We start from the raw sequence: 16,312 nt of genomic DNA, 5'->3' as shown, positions 1-16,312 counted from the left end.
CACCGCGATGAAGAGTGGCCCCCACTTGCTGCAAATAGAGAAAGCCCTCGCACAGAAACGAAGACCCAACACAGCCAAAAATAAATAAATAAAATTAAATTAAAAAAAAAAATACACAGCCTGGGCATTAGGTAAACTCCCATTTATTTCTTTCTGAAATCTGTCTCCAACACTGAGGCAGGTTAAAAAGAGCTCTGCTTCTCTTTGAGGGATTGTGACTGTTGCTTTGACTGTTCACTTAGGACCAAGAGCATGACACTCCACACCTTGAGAAGCTAAAGGTCAGGATTACACATTTCTGGAGAGTTCTAAAGCTTAAGAACTTATTCTGCTTAAGAACTTATTCTACTTGTTCATTTACAACAGGGCATGGCAGTCCAGGTTTCCAAGCTAAGCTCAGTACTTAACTCCAAGAGACAAAGATAATTCATACTGAGGGAAGGTATGACTTGGCCTTTGACACATGGTATAAAGTAAAATACACAAGAGACAGACCAGACAACATGGACACATAGCTTCTTGGTAACTAAGTTTCCCTATTTATAAGAAAATGAGCCCAAAATATTTCTTGGGGGAGTCAAAGAATTGGTGAGATAAAAATTAGTTATCCCATAGAAATTTTTAGAAGACTTCTTTCTAAATAAATAAATAAAAACTTTTGAAATAAATTTCAGAAGAATCATCTGTTTTAATTCCTCACAATCTGAGAAATTCGACAAGAGATCCATACTATCAATGAGACCCTTGCCTTATATACACTAGTAGAAAAGTGGCCTTCTCTGAAACAACTCACATGTCCATGGTTACTTCAATTTGGTTAAAAATATTACAGTAAAAAGAAAGTCTGGAAGCAGATTTAAGTGCTAATTCTTAGCCTATTTCTAGAATGAGTCACCAAAGACTAGTAAATCTTATTTTAAAAGGAATCAAAAAAAAAAAAAAAGGAATCAGTTGCTCGTTTCTCTTGGGGCATTCCTGCCCTCTGCTCATCTCCAGGCTGGGAAACACAGAGCAGACGCCAGGGCCCCTGAGTGGAGAGCTGCATTAGGAGGAGTCACTGGATGAAAGCCTGAAAGTCCAGAGCTGGAGGTTCCTGCAGCCCAGAGCATCCAGAGAGGAGGATGAATGCCATTCCCGACACCTGACAAAACTGCAGAGGCCCTCCCATGGCCAAACTCTGAACATGACTTGCCACCCCATACTGCTTCTGCTTCCTCCAGGAAATTCCAAGTGGTCCTTAACGTTAACCAAAAATTTTTCTGTCCAGCTGGTCTGTTGGGTTTTTTCCGGCCATACTGACTTCTGAGAGGAAACGTTCCACAAGTTAAGGGATGGCCAGTTTTTTCTGATTTTCACTTTTTTTTTTTTTTTTTTTAACTTTAAGCGGGGAAAAGGAGTGTCAATCCCTGACTTCGGGTACAAAATGACATCAACCTTTATAACATCCCTTTACAGACAGGTAGCTGTCAAGGTCTCCTTGCCATCCACCAGGCCACCGTCTCCCTTCTTAGCAGCTTCCTCTCGTGGGAGGGAGTCCCCGTTTGTAGAAAGTGCTCTCCTTTTAAGGGACCCATGACAAGGCACTCACTGGGGCGACGGAAGGAGGCAGGACAGGAGGCGAGAAGGGATCGTAGCCCTGGCCCCGAGGAACTGCAGCCCCTCCAAGCGCGACCCCCGCGACCAGGAATGGAACGGCCGACACAACCCACGCCCCGCGGACGGCCCGGCCTCCCCCGTCGGCCGGGGACGGGAGGAGCTGAAGAGAGGAGGTCGGGAGCCCAGCCACCCGGCCGGCCCATGAAGAGGAGGGCGGGCCGTTGGGCCTCTCCGCAGGCCGCGCCGGCAAATCTGCTGCCTCATCCCGGCGCCCTCCCGCCCGGCCGCCCCACTCACGATGCTCTCGGCCATGGTGGCCGCTCCCGTATCCGGGCTTGAGCCCCGGGCCGCCGCCGCCTGCCGCCCCGCGGGCCTTGCAGCCCCGACCCCCGCCTCAGCCCCAGCCCCGGCCTCCGGCCGCCGCCGCCACCGCCGCTCCAGCTTCACCGCCCGGCCGCCACCGCCGCGACGTCCGGTGCCTCGCCCGACGCGCTCCCCCGGCCGCGCGACCGCGCAACCGGGTTCCGGCCGCGCAATCGGGTTCCGGCCGCGCAATCGGGTTCCGGCCGCGCAACCAGGTTCCGGCCCTACCAACGGCCTGCGCTTGCGCAGGGCGGCCCCGCGCCGGGCTCCCCGCGGAGAGGCATCCCACCCACCCCCACCCCCACCCCCACCCCCACCCCCACGCTGGCCACGCGGTGGAGGGACGCTGCGGAGAAGCCGGGAGGGAAGCGCAAACGCGCGTGTCGCCCAGGACAGCGAGACAGCGGTCAGCGGTCGGTGGGCTCGAATTGGACATTCCCAGCGCCTCGCTGGTGCCACGGAAATGGAGAAATAGCTTCGGGAAGGTGACATCATACCTTCATGATATGTATTTTTTAAGAAGGCATTTTCCCTGAATCTAACATAAGAGAAACGAATGAATTTCGACCACATTTTAGATAAATGCTTCTTTGCAACGGAGATACAGTATCCTAAAATTGCCCCCAGGGCCAGCTTCATGCGCACCCACGTGTGTGGCTCCGAAGGGCCTCACACTTGATTCAATGCTCTGCCGTCACCGTCTTGCAATATTTAATAGTTTTCAGCAAGGAGCTCCACATTTTTGTTTTGCACTGGGCCCTGCACATTTGGTAGCTGACCTTGCCTATGGTTATGAAAAAAAAGTTACGAAAACCTCTAAGAGGCTAAACTGTTTTTTAATCCCATGATTCAATTTCAGATTGTGTTTATTTGTCTCCTGTGCTGAAAACAGTTAGGAGGTTGTTACTCTCATTTCCTCTCCCTGCAGGAAGTCTGAGATCAGAGGGACAGCCGGTTTGGTTTCTTCTGAGGCCTCTCTCCTTGGCTTGCAGACAGCTGCCTTCCTCCTGTGTCTTTCCTCTGTACAGGTGCATCCCTGGTGTCTCTCTGAGTCCCATTTTCCTTTTCTTATAAGGTCATTGGAGGATGGCCCACCCTAATGGCCTGATTTTAAGTTGATTACCTCTTTAAAGGCCCTACTTCTAAGTCTCATTCTTAGGTGCTGGGGTTGGAACTTCAATATATAAATTTGGGGGGATGCAGTTCGGCCCATAACAGTAGTGGTAACTATGATTTCATCCGAAGGCTACTCTGTATCAGAACAAGGCTGAGATGGGGCCTGAAAGGTGATGACCGTCTCTCAGAGAGCCTGGCTTTGGAGCCTGATTGCAGTAACTGATGAGGCTGGGAGTGTCCCCTTTGAGGAAGAGACAGTTTGGCTGCACAAGGCCTGACCTCCAGCTCCCGTCCTTGCCCTGACCTGCCTGCAGCACAGCAGCCTGAGTGGTCCTTTTAAAGCATGAGTCAGGTTGGGATGCACATTACTCAACACCTGTCATCTCCCCATCTCACTTGGAGCAAAATTCGAACAGCCATCCTTCTTCGAACTTTCCAGGCTTGCTCCCACCTAAGGTACTTTACAGGGCCTGAAACGCTCTTCCTGCACACATCAGCCTAGTGTTGAAACAGAACAGGACCCTATGGTCTATGCCCCCATGTCTTCCGCCTGCCTTTTGTGTGTGGAAAAACTTTAGCCGAAAAATAAGTTTAATCAGAGAAATGAGAAAATACAAAAACAAAGGAAAATAGTCAAAGGGGACAAAACAATAATAGTTTAAGTCAGTAAGCAAAGTCAAGGACCTTTAGTTCCTCCTCAAGGGCTATAGATAGTATTCTGAGCCGTGTCCTGTGAGCTGTTTTATAGATACTGAAACCCCCACCAGGTGGAAGAAGTTAACTACATGATGTCCAGACTGTAGCCATGACAGAAGCTGCCACAATTCTGAGAATTGGCCTCATGGAAATGGGAACAAACTGACCCTGGAACTGAAGATTAACTATACTTAAAACAATCGAGATGATGCTGGTCAGACCACCGATGACCAATTTCAAGATGACCATCAGAGCTGACTGTGCTGTCTCTGCATGTAGCCCCCTCTCTCCGTCTATAAAAGCTCTTGCCCACTGGTTGTCAGTGGAGGGGAGTCGGCCTTTGGACAAGAGTCTGCCCTTCCCCTTCCCTAGACCCCACAATTGCCAGCCTCAGAAATAAAGCAAACTTTCCTTTCCACCAGCCTTGCCTCTTTATTGGCTTTTGAGCAGCGAGCAGCTGGACCCCACATTCAGTTACAGTGTGTGCCAAGTGCACTGCCCTCAGACTGAAGTTGCTGGCAGCACTGGCTGAGCTCCCCTTCGGGGACTGTGCTCACCCCAGATCACGGTCCCTTCCCCAGGCAGCTCATGCCCAATAACAGTGGATGGCTATCAAGGCCCAGCCCCATGTCTCAATATGGGACAACTCTGCAGGCCATCCGAGCTGTGGGGATCACCGAGGACTTTGTTGAGATTGCCTGACAGCTCGCCTTCTCCCTCCAGCAGCACAATGCTGCTTCCTTCCCGGGTCTGGATCCTGAGACACTCCGCAGTGACCAGGGTTGGCCTCGCAGGGACCTTGACCTGAGAAAATCCACGAGGTTCGTTCCCTCTTTTCTTTTTTTTTTTCTTCTTGGCCACGCCATGTGGCACGTGGGATCGTAGTTCCTTGACTGGGGATTGAACCCGCGCCGCTTGCATTGGAAGTGAGGAGTCTTAACCACTGGGCCACCAGGGAAGTCCCTCGTTCCTTTTCCTTCGGCTTCTTCTCAGCCCTCTTCTTTTCCTTTTTTAAATTGATATGAAATAAATAAAAATAAATAAATTAAAAAATTGGGCTTCCCTGGTGGCGCAGTGGTTGGGAGTCTGCCTGCCAATGCAGGGGACACGGGTTCGTGCCCTGGTCTGGGAGGATCCCACATGCTGCGGAGCAACTGGGCCCGTGAGCCGCAATTACTGAGCCTGCGCGTCTGGAGCCTGTGCTCCGCAACAAGAGAGGTCGCGATAGTGAGAGGCCCGTGCACCGCGACGAAGAGTGGCCTCAGCTTGCCACAACTGGAGAAAGCCCTCGCACAGAAACGAAGACCCAACACAGCCATAAATAAATAAAAATAAATAAATAAATTGATATGAAATTCACAGAACATACAGTTAACCATTTTAAAGGGAAAAACTCAGTATCATGTAGTACATTCCCAGTGTCGTACAACCACCTCCTCTACCTCGTCCTAAAGTATTTTCATCACTCCCGGAGGGAAACCCTACACTCCTTCAGCAGTAGCAGCCATTTCCCCCTCCCCCAGCCACTGGCAACCACTAATCTACCTTCTGTCTCTATGGCTTCACCTATTCTGAATATTTTATATAAGTGGAATCGTACTGTATGTGGACTTTTGTGTCTGGCTTCTTTCACTGAGCACCATGTTTTCAAGGTTCATCCATGTTGTAGCCTGTGTTAGAACTTCTTTCCATTTTATGGCTGAATAATCCACGGTACGGATGGAGCACATTTTGTTTATCCATTCTTCATTGATGGACACCTGGGTTGTTTCCACCTTTTGGCTGCTGTGAACGTGTATATCCATGTATTTGTGTGAGTCTCTGTTTTCAGTCCTTTTGGGTGTATACCCAGGAACCAAACATTTTCCTACAGTGAGGCCTCTCTGATCACCTGGTATAAGACAACACCCTCCCCCAGCCATTTCCTTTCCTTGCTTCATAACACTCATGACCTTATAAAATAGCATATATTTAGTTGTTTCTTTGCTTACTCTGTGACTTCCCCTGTACTCAAATGTAAGCGCCTGAGGACGGGGGATTGTCAGGTTTCCTCGCTGTTGTACTGCAGGGCTCAGAACAGTCCCTGACAGAGAATAAACCCTGTGTCAGTCATCTGTGCTCACAATAATGCTGTGTTAACGAACTCTCCTCATTCAGTGGCTTAAAACTCAGCTGGCCCTCTGCCAGAGTGTAGGCTGGGCTCTGTGGGGTGGTCGTTCTGGGAGAAGCTAGTGGGGGACCCAAAGGAAGAACACAGACAAATGAAGCAAATAAAAATGAAAAGTGCTCCCTCGGCCGTACTACTCTGGAACTGAACACCAGGAGGAGATTTCAGGGGATGGCATAGGTCAGGGCACACGAGTGCCAGGCGTTTCAGGCCCAGCAAGCAGCCCGTGTGGCTGGACTGTAAAGTGGTGAGTAAATGGAGGAAAAGAGGCTGGGCTTAAACATCAAATGGAAGAAGCTGAGAAAGGGAGTGGGGAGGATGGTGGAGATGGGACGGGGCACATACCCTGGAGGCCACCCTGTTTCCTGCCACGCACACGTGTTTGCAGAGGGGCCCCTGGCAGCCTCTGCCCCCACCACGGCCTCCGGCCCCAGCAGCCAACAGCAGCGTCGACGCACGTCATAGCCTCACGCGCTCCACAGGCAGGACTCAGGAGGCGTGGGGGTGCATACCCAAGGTCTTCCAGAGTTGGTGGTGGGTAGGGGTTTGCTCTGAGCCAGTCTTTCCACCGCATCCAAGCCGGGGTGAGAGGGCCGACAATGCAGGGTCAGGGAGCCTGGAGCACATCTCTGCCTGCAGAGGTGGCAGCTGCACGGCTGGGGTCCCTCCAAGCACTAGGGCACAATAGTAACCGTGACAAAGTCCTACTCCTGAGAAGCTCAGAGGGTGGGGGATCCCAGCCACCTCAAAACCAGGAAGGATGTGATCTAGCCAGTGATTAAAAAATAAATAAATAAATAAAGGGGGACTTCCCTGGTGGTCCAGTGGTAAAGAATCCGCCTTACGATGCAGGGGATGCGGGTTCAATCCCTGGTCGGCGAACTAAGATCCCACATGCTGTGGGGCAACTAAGCCCACGCCACGGCTACTGAGCTCGTGCACCTCAGCTAGAGAGCCTACGTGCCGCCAACTACAGAGCCCACACACCCTGGAGCCTGCGGGCCACAACTAAGACCCGATGCAGCCAAAAATAAAATAAATAATAAATCTTTAAAAAGATAAAAAATAAAGGCACTTCAAATATACACATATAGGGACTTCCCTGGTGGCGCAGTAGTTAAGAATCCGCCTGCCAATGCAGGGAACACAGGTTCGATCCCTGGTCCGGGAAGATCCCACATGCTGCGGATCAACTAAGCCCGTGCACCACAACTACTGAGCCTGCGCTCTAGAGCCCATGAGCAACAACTGCTGAAGCCCGCACGCCTAGAGCCCATGCTCCACAACAAGAGAAGCCACTGAAATGACAAGCCTGCGCACCGCAACGAGCAGTAGCCCCTGCTCGCCACAACTAGAGAAAGCCTGTGCGCAACAACGAAGACCCAATGCAGCCAAAAATAAAATTAAAATAAATAAATAAATAAAAATTTAAAAATATATATACACACATATATATACATACTATATATGTATGTATATGCATATATATACATAAAACTTCTTTCTTGCAGTGAATAAATCAGGGGATAAACTGGCATTTAGCTGTGGGCAGGTCTCCCGGGCTGTTATTGGGAGCCAGGGTCTGATCTTTGGGCTGAGCTGAGGGGCAGCGCTGAACCCGCCAGGCTGAGGCCCGCACTGGGGCCCTGTGGTGATGACCATGAGGCCTGCCCCCTGACAGCCCCACCCCCGTCATGCCTGCACAGAGCGAGGCCAAGAACCTGGGCTCAAGAAGAAGGATCCTTTGCATCTCAACAAGCAGAGGCTGTCTTAAGCCCTAAACTGTGACTCCTCACATGATCCGATCGTGACTGCGAAGTCCCGGTGGGGCTCACACAGCTCACAGAGCAGCCGGGGGCACAGGCAGCACCAGCCCTGGTGTCCCAGCCAGAGAGGCCGGTGGGGGACCAGCACACCTGTCCTGGTGGAGGATGGAGGAGGGGGAAAGGAGCCCCCTGCTGTCCCAGGTAAGCAGTGCCCGGAGGCCTGCCGGGGTTGGAGGTGTCCCCGGCTGGGTTCTCCCCACCCTGGCCCACCAGAGCCATGTTGTGTGCTGGGGCTAGCCAGGAGGTGGGTGCTCAGGAGGAGCTGCTAAGATTGGGGTGGGGCTTTATTAGTCAGGTGCCTTAACCTCCCCCAGCGCCCTGTTCAGACTGTGAAAGGTGATCTGCCCTTGCCCTTGTGTTTGACACGGCATGGGGTGCGTCCACACCCCAAGGAAAGCACACACCCAGGGGATGGTGCCCACCAGGGCCATCAGGCCACCCTCACATTTTCCCTGTTCCCCACCCACCTGTGACCTGCCCCGCCTTCTCACCTCCCTGTTGCCCCCTCCTCAAGGCTGCCATCCGCTCAGCCCGGTATGGCCCCTGCACAAGAGATCTGGCAGGTCTCCCCATGGATCTGGCAGGTCGGAGGGTGGGCTCTGGCTCAGGGTGCAGAAGGGGCTGAAGGCCAATGCCGGCAGCCTGTCCTTTTGCTCTTACTGACTTGTTGAGTTCTGGGGGGGCTGATCAATAACCCTCCTTTCCTCTGCTCTGATGCAGTCAGACAGGTGGGGAGTGAAGGGCCAGCTTCTTCCTGGTAAACTGGGAGCCCTGCCCAGGCCTGGGGCCTTAGCTTTCTCATTCTTCCCCCACAACCAAACTCAAGGGCCTGCTGCCCCTCCCCCTGCAGAGAGGGGGCAGAAGCCCTCCCATACCTGCCTGCCAGTGGAGGGGCTGCGGAGGCAGGCATATCTGAAGTGGAGACTGTCCATCAAGGGGCCAAATGGAACTGGCTTTGCAGCTTCTCCCAACCTCATGATCAGTGAGCCAGTCCTCTGTTGGGGAACCAAGAGGAGGGTGGGGGGAACCGAGAGAGGGGGTGGGCCCCCGCAACCATCAGCACCCTGTTAATTTTCTCCGTGGTAAGGCCAGGGCCCCCGAGCTTGGCTGAGCGTCCTTCTGGAGGGCAAGGTGGGGTCCTTGGGAGGCCCTGCAACCCACAGAGCCCCAGTCTCCTGGCTTCTCCTCTCCCTGCCCCCAGAGCCCCTCACCGTCCCCTCTGCTGCTTGGCCGAGCAGGACAAGCCTTAAGTCTCCCACGTCCCTGGCCTTCTAGGGTGTTTGAGCACCCCCTTCCGCCTTCACCGTCCAGCTTCCTCCCCGCTGCAGGCTCTGACCCTGCTCCCAGCTGAGTGTCACAGGGTCTGAGTGAAGAGGGTTGCCCTGGTGAGACCTCCCTCTTCTTCCTCCCTCTGCAGGATGCTGGGGGTCAGGAACCACCCCTCGCCGGGAGCAGCCCCCTCACTTCACGTCACCCAGGGCCAGCACCCTGGGAGGACCAGGCCCGGAGGGCAGGCCTTGGGGGGGTCCTGGCCTGCTGCTTCCCCTGGGGAAGCAGCTGCCTCAAGTGCCTGATCTTCCTGTCCAACTTCATCTTCTCTCTGCTCAGCCTGCTGGCCCTGGCCATCGGGCTCTGGGGCCTGGCCGTCAAGGGGTCTCTGGGGAGTAGTTGGGGGCACCCCCTGCCCGCAGACCCCATGCTGGGGCTGGTGCTGGGCGGGCTGGCGTTCAGTGCGGTGAGCCTGGCAGGCTGCCTGGGCGCCCTCTGCGAGAACGCCTTTCTGCTGCGCTGCTTCTCTGGGGGCATCCTCGCCTTTCTGGTGCTAGAGGCCGTGGCAGGGGCCCTGGTGGTGACCTTCTGGGGCCAGTTACAGGATGACCTGGAGCACGTCCTACGTATGGCCATCACCCACTACCAAGACGACCCAGACTTGTGCTTCCTCATTGACCAAGTTCAGCTCGGGCTGCAGTGCTGCGGGGTGGCCTCCTACCAGGACTGGCAGTGGAACCTGTGAGTCCTAGAGCCTGCAAGGGCGGAGGGCAGCCCCGTGGTGGCCGGCAGGGTCCCTGGGGCTGGAGAGGAGGCGGGCCACACACACACTCACGTGCACAGACTCACCCATACACAAAGTCACCTGTACAGGCTCCTCACCCGTACGCATACGTGCACACACGCGCATGTGGGCACACGTGCGCATGTACACACTCAGGCCCAGCCAGGGCCACATGGTCATGCAGGGATGTTAATAGAGAAGCTCAGCCAGTAGACCTAGAAAGTCACTTTTGGGGGTTGTTTTTTTTTTCTTTTTCAGTAAGGACATCGTACATCTCAATGTCAATTGAAAATAACTTTTAGTTTAATTCAGGACATCATTTTGGACTATGACTCCACAGTTCTCCGTCCACTGCGTGTGTGTGTGTGTGTGTGTGTGTGTGTGTGTGTTTGTGCGTGTGTACATGTGTGTGTTTAGAGCCATATGGAGACTCTTGAAAACCAGCCATTTGTACCTAACAGTCCCTGAGACATGCTGGGCCCTTCTTTCTGGGCAACTTAGAAGCACCCATCTGGATTGTTCTCATTTGGTGGCTGAGTGTGACTTTGGGTCGGTGGCAGCCCTTTCTGGTGTTGTGATGCCACCCAGCCTGCCGACCTCCAAGCCCCTGCCTTAGTGAAGCCCATTCTTCAAGGAGATGAGACTGCCTGTGAGGGAGGGCGAGGGAGCCTGCTGGTCACAGGGCCCTGGCCGCCAGTCAAAGGCCAAGGGCACCTGAGGGCTGCCTGAAGTGGGTGACAAGAGCAATAGTCTCTCGAGGCCCTGTGAGCTCCTCCCAAGACTCCCGTCCCTTGTTGCTGCCCAGTGTGGCCCCTCATGCCCCCACCATGACCCAGTGACCACTACAGAAGCCTCTACCAGTCCTCAACCCACCTTCTCCCACTCCAGCTCTGCTGCTCAGACCAACTCAGCAGCATCTGTGGAGCGAGGCCATCTTACTTCCAGCCCCCATAAAGCCCTTGCCTCCCTTCAACTGTCTTACGCAGTGTGTGCCTTCTAACCAAGAAGCATGTGCAGAGGGCTACCCAGTGCTGGGATGAATTATAGAGAGCTGGGTATTGTGTGTGTGTCTGTGTGTACACAAGTGTGTGTGAGTGTGCATGTGTGTGTGTACATGCCTGCCAGTGTGGATTCCTGCTGTGTGCATGTGTGTGTGCATTCATGCCTGTGTGCTTGCATGCATGCACATGTGCATGCCTGCGTGCCTATGTGTGTGTGTGGCCATGGAAGTTTGAAGGTGGGTAGGAGACATTCCACACAGCGCTGGGGTCCTGGACCAGGGGCCCTGCCCTCCAGACTGATGCTTCCTTACGCCCTTGCAGGTACTTTAACTGCAGCTCCCCTGGGGTCCAGGCCTGCAGCCTTCCTGCCTCCTGCTGTATCGACCCCTGGGAAGATGGAGCCTCAGTCAATGACCAGTGTGGCTTCGGGGCCCTGGGCCTGGATGAGGACGCGGCCCAGAGGGTGGTGCACTTGGAGGGCTGCGGCCCCCCACTCCTCCAGTGGCTGCACAGCAACATCTGGGCTGCAGGTGGCTATGCCATCGTGGTCGTGGTGGTCCAGGGGGCAGAGCTCCTGCTGGCCACCCAGCTGGTGAGGGCCCTGGCTGTCCACAAGAGGGCAGCAGAGAGTGAGGGCTTGTCCACAGGACCCCCAGACTCAGTGCCCTCCCCTCTGCCAAACTGGTCCCGGGCTGACTGGCAGGTGAGACGAAAGACCAGGGCACCGGGATGGGGTCTGGGGCTGCAGGCCTCCCCTCCCCTCCCAGGGAAGGTGTCAGAATAACCCGCTTTGGTGCTTGTGGACATGCACCTTGGGCCCCCAGGCCTCCTCCACCTGCTGGCCTCTGGCGCCCCAGGGTCCCCTTTCCCCCACACTGCCCACTTGCTTGCAAACGCTGCCATGGTCCGAGTGTAAGCTGACCCCAACGACTGCCTGGCCAGCGTCTGCCTCCCACAGAGGGTGCTTGCAAAGCCTGGCTGGCAGGGAGAGTGGGGGGCGAGCGAGACTGGATGAAATCCTGCCACCGAGCCCCAACTCGGACCCTCACCCCAACCCTCACTTCCGATCTCCACATCTGACCACTTTTGACCCTCACCACTGACCCTCCACTTCCAACACCTCCAAGCCCAGTCTATGAGTCCCCATGTCCTCACCATAGCCTGGCCCCTGCTCTCCTCTGGGGCCACCTCCCCCTTTCCTGTCCATTGCGGTGGTTGAGGATGAGACCCAGGCCTCTCCCTCCAGAGTGCTTTTTTATTGGAGGGGGTTAGTTTTATTGAGATGTATCACTCATACAGTAAATTGCACCAACCTTAAGTGGGCAGCCTGAGGGTTCTTACTTATCCACACACCTGTGGACCCACTACCAGGTCTAGATCCAGCCCCAGCAGGGCCCTTCGTCTCCTCCTCGAGGTCACCCCTGTTGGAACTTTGTCGCCTTTGGTTAGCATGGCTTTTTCTGGCCTTCACATAAACGCGGTCACAGGGGCCCCCTTCCTGAAAGTCATTCTCTGGTCACTGCTGTGTGAACAGACCCCCCGACGTCCTTGTGGCGCTTGGGCAGCTTCCCGAAGATGACTGCCACTGGGGGCAGTTTCCCGCAGGTTTGTGTGTGGCAGCGTGCCCTGCTTCCCCTGGGTGTGGTGTCAGGAGTGGAATTGCAGGGTTACTGGTGGGCGTCTGTCCAGCTTTAGTGGACAGTAAGGATGGGCTGGCTGGGCCCAATCTCCCTGCACCTGTCTCCTCACCTGTGGGGAGCAGATAGGCGTTCCCTCCCCCTGACCTGAGCTCTGGCCCCTGGAGTACGTGGGGCTGCCTGCCTTGCCCCAATCCAGCCATGAAGAGCCTGGCTCAGCGCCCGATTTGCTTCCTTCCCCCAGCCTGGCCAGGCCCCTGCCATCCCTGCCACCTGTGCCCACATCCGTCCACTCTTGCTGAAGAGACTCCACCCTTGGGCCTTGCCCCCACTGACAACACATCCCAGACAAGTGGTGGAGGACACGCTAATTTTATTTGAAACAGGACAGCAAGCATGGGCCATGTTGGAAAGGACAAGCATCCTGCTGGTGTGACAGGTCCAGAGGGGTCTTGCTCTCTCACTGACGCCCGCAGGACTCCTGCCACCCACTCCGCCAGTGCAAGGGCCTCAGCTGGGAAGGGCTAGTGGGGGGAGCTTGTCCTCACCCCCAGACAGGCAGGACAGGGGACACTCCTGGGAGGCCTGCCCTAGCTTTCCAGCCATGGGAGGAGAGGGTCTGTGGACCAGTGTCTCCAGAAGTTAAGCCGGGCCTGGCTGGCCGGAGAGGATATCCTACAGGGAGTTGGTGGGCTCCTGGCAACTAGCTTCCGTAGGCCTGAGGTCGCTGCCCTGCGGGGATCTCCAGACACAATCTCTGGACACTCTGGAACCCCCAGGCGGGGGGGGGGCGGCGGCCCTGCTCACAGGAATCCTGAGCAGGGGTCAGAGAGGGCAGCAGCATGGAGGGGCCAAGGGCCGGGGTCCAGTGCTAGATGATGCCGTACTGGGCCAGCTCATGCAGCTCCAGGTGGTTGAAAGCCTCCCATGGGCAGATGACAGTGATGTCTGCAGGACAAGGGGGCCAGTTGGTCCAGGAGGGTCCCAAGGCCCCAGGAGCCACCATCCCCTCTGGGCCCTGTTGTCCACACCCCAATGGTGAGAGTATAAGTCCAGGGTGTAGAGCCCTCCTTTCAGGACATACCACCTTTGGGGTGTGTCGAATGGGCGCCCTGCCCAGGAAGAGAGTGGGTGCAGCAGGCCCAGGGAGGGGGCCAGAGGAAGGTGGGCCTTGCTGCTGGGGGGAGGGGACAGCAAGAGCTTTGTTCTTTTCCAGCCCCTCCAAGCACTCGGTGGACCCGCTGAGTAGGAACAACCCCACTCGGGTGGTGTCTGAAGCTTGAAGTTGGGAAAAAAAAAGGAAGGACAGCTGGGGCTGGTGCCCTAAGTGAGCCTCTGCCTGAGGAAGCAGAGGCAGGGGTGATGGGGCCCCAGGCACACTGGGGGGTGGGCAAGTGGGGGGGACCTGGGTGGACGCTAGTCACCGTCATACCTGTTCCCAGGCCTTCCATACCGGGGATGTCGTCACCAAACCTACAAGAACAGAGCGGTCAGGGCCAGGAGAGCGGAGAGGGGGCGTGCATACACTTGAGTGCAGGTTTCTGGAAACGTGGTGTGTCTGAGTGTGTCCTGGGTGTGTACACGTGGGGCTCTTTGGGTGCAGGGAGACATATCAGTTGGTGGGGCTGTGGCTGAGTGTCTGGGTGGCCGCGGGTGGTTGTGCTTTCCAGACAAGAACAGCTAGAGAGGGTGACGGGAGCCCCTGCCCTCCCAGTCTCCTCCACCCCCCCGCCCCCCGTGCCAGGGAATGGGGCACCCTGAGACAGGCCGGCTCAGGCCCTCAAGACTCACACCACCTGCTTAAGAGGATGGGACCACCTTCCACTAGCAAAGGGTGGCTGAGGCCCCACCCAGCCCCCCAACCTGAAGTGCAGCCCCATCTCCCTCCTGTGCAGCAGGGGGGCCCTCCACCCCCATCAGGACCAGCCCTCCCACAGCTCTGCTTACCCTTGGACGCCTTTCTTGGGGGGCTTGCTCTTGAACTGCCTGGTTTGCCGCTGCTTAAATTTGGGGGGCCCTTTCCTGGGAGTGACGGGCCCCCCAATCACCCTGGTGGCCGACCGGATCTCGGCCTTGGGCGGCTCCAGGTTCATGGCCAGGCTGGCAGAGACCCCGCGGCGACCTTCGGCTTCTGGACTCCCCCACGCTGTGGGCCCTCCTGCTTCCGACCTGCCTCTCAGGTCTCAACCCACCAGAGCAGAGGAAACCCTGAAACATGAGACCCACCGGTCCCCAGTGTGACCCAAACAGCAGCCCCCTGTCCCAGGGAGCCCCAGGCAGGGGGTGAGAGTGCTGGGTGCCCCCCCGGTGTGCCCCTCCTCACTGCCTCCCCCTTCTCCTGCATTCCCCATCCCAATCCCTGGGGTGGAACACTTGGTCTCATTCATGGTGGCATGTTAGGCACCTAGTGGTGCCAATAATGGTAACCCGAGAAATGGGAGGGCAGGGTGCCCGGGCAGGGGAGGGGCCTGTGTCACAATGAAACGCCCAGGCGAGCTGTGTAGCCCTAGCCCCAGCAGCATCTTCCCTCTGCTGGTAAATACCCTGCCTCCCCCCCCACCGCCCCCCGCCCCAGCCACTCACTGGGCACCAGAATCACCTGCTGGTGTCCTTGAACCCACTGCACAGGGTGACCTCCCCTCCTCCTCTCCCCCGGAGTCTCCCCCTGGATGCCCTAAGCTCTGGTGACCTAGGCCAGGGGCAGATCACCTTCCTCTAAGCCTATTAGCACCAGAGGGAGACCCTAATTCCTCAGAGTCCAGTATAAGCCCAGAAAGTTCTGGGGCTAAGTACATGATGCAGAGAGGAGCCCCTGCCCTGGCACTGGATGCCTCAGGCACCACCTCTTGGGTCCCGTTTCTTGCCCCCACCCCCACTTGTGGGCTGCAATGCCTGACTCCAGCCTGTGGCCACCGCTGGCTGCCTGCTAGAGTATTAGGGCTGAGATCAACCGGGAGGCAAGAACAGGTGGTTCTACCAGCGAGGAAGGCCTGGTTGTAGGTGCCGGGGCACCTGGGATTGGGTGGACCCCACTGTGGACCTTCCTTCCCTAAGGTTCGGTCTCTGTGCCAGGACCAGCACCAGACTGAGAGGAACCAGGGGACAGGAGCTGGATCTACACGGGGTCCAAGTTGGACAGCAGCAGTTCTGGTGGCCCCGGCTGCTCAAACCCCACGACACCCACTCCTCACAGCCTAGGTAGTGTAGGCCCAGCTGGACCCCTTCTGTAGTCCCAGGCCATTGGCCTGGCGTGGGCAGCTCTGAGCCCTGATAGAGCGCCAACTATCAGATGCTGTCCCCATGGAAACCGCTGCCCAAGTTGCCCTGGCCCTAGCCCAGCCTGTGGCTGGTGTCCACTCAGGTTGGCTGACTGTGTGTGGCCTGAGGCTCCGAGACCATTGCTAGCCTGTGGGACAGCCTGCACCACTATTTGGCATGAGGAACAGAGGAGGTGCTGGGCTGGGTGTCCTCAGTGAACAGGGCAGTAGGTGGCCTCCCCCAGACCCACACCTCAGGGTGGTGGTGAAAATCCCGCCCACTCCCCACCCTCTGGGCAGATACCCACTAACGCCCTTGGGTAAGTGGCCACCAGGAAAAGCAACCTGGGAAGGTCATTACTCACCAAGTACTGGGGCAGGTCTCAGGGGACCATGGGTGTGAGTAGCAGGCCTCCCTTAGGCAGGGTGCCGGCTGGGCATTTATCCTGCATCTGGCTAATCTGATTAGGATTGTGCCTTGACACCACACTAATGAGATTGTGGGGTGGGTAGCAGCACCGAGGATTCCCCGAGATGGGGGAAGGGGCTCAGGTGCCGTCAAGGGCCTGAAGGAAGGATGAGCCAGGGACAGGGTCAAGG

The 16,312-nt window shown here is 56.3% G+C and overlaps 3 protein-coding genes and 1 long non-coding RNA gene across 4 annotated transcripts in view; 2 read left to right on the top strand and 2 right to left on the bottom strand.

The window, feature by feature from the left end:
• NPLOC4 (NPL4 homolog, ubiquitin recognition factor) overlaps positions 1-2,097 on the bottom strand; it is a 56,625-nt gene extending 54,528 nt beyond the window's left edge. The window contains exon 1 of the mRNA XM_007185858.2: positions 1,894-2,097. Within this exon, the coding sequence (XP_007185920.1) occupies positions 1,894-1,908 (15 nt within the window). The 5' untranslated portion in view covers positions 1,909-2,097. The remainder of the gene's footprint in view (positions 1-1,893) is intronic.
• A 154-nt stretch (positions 2,098-2,251) lies between these two features.
• On the top strand, positions 2,252-4,192 carry LOC103006809 (uncharacterized). The gene is made up of 3 exons (XR_003623699.2): positions 2,252-2,444; positions 2,888-2,987; positions 3,843-4,192. It is a non-coding gene; the product is annotated as an uncharacterized LOC103006809 (long non-coding RNA).
• A 3,677-nt stretch (positions 4,193-7,869) lies between these two features.
• On the top strand, positions 7,870-11,734 carry TSPAN10 (tetraspanin 10). The gene is made up of 4 exons (XM_028167371.2): positions 7,870-7,905; positions 9,182-9,774; positions 11,140-11,447; positions 11,643-11,734. Exons 1-4 carry the CDS (start codon positions 7,870-7,872, stop codon positions 11,732-11,734), a joined length of 1,029 nt encoding a protein of 342 aa, XP_028023172.2.
• A 1,178-nt stretch (positions 11,735-12,912) lies between these two features.
• On the bottom strand, positions 12,913-14,647 carry PDE6G (phosphodiesterase 6G). Its single transcript, XM_007185860.3, has 3 exons — positions 14,403-14,647; positions 13,888-13,928; positions 12,913-13,403 (listed from the first exon to the last, which is right to left on the bottom strand). Exons 1-3 carry the CDS (start codon positions 14,546-14,548, stop codon positions 13,327-13,329), a joined length of 264 nt encoding a protein of 87 aa, XP_007185922.1. The 5' UTR covers positions 14,549-14,647; the 3' UTR covers positions 12,913-13,326.
• Between the last annotated feature and the right edge of the window lie 1,665 nt (positions 14,648-16,312).

Source organism: Balaenoptera acutorostrata, chromosome 20 (assembly GCF_949987535.1).
Source record: "Balaenoptera acutorostrata chromosome 20, mBalAcu1.1, whole genome shotgun sequence".
NCBI classification, from domain to species: domain Eukaryota; kingdom Metazoa; phylum Chordata; class Mammalia; order Artiodactyla; family Balaenopteridae; genus Balaenoptera; species Balaenoptera acutorostrata.
Note: the sequence above shows the minus strand (reverse complement) of the source record. Positions and strands in the feature narration are given on the sequence as shown.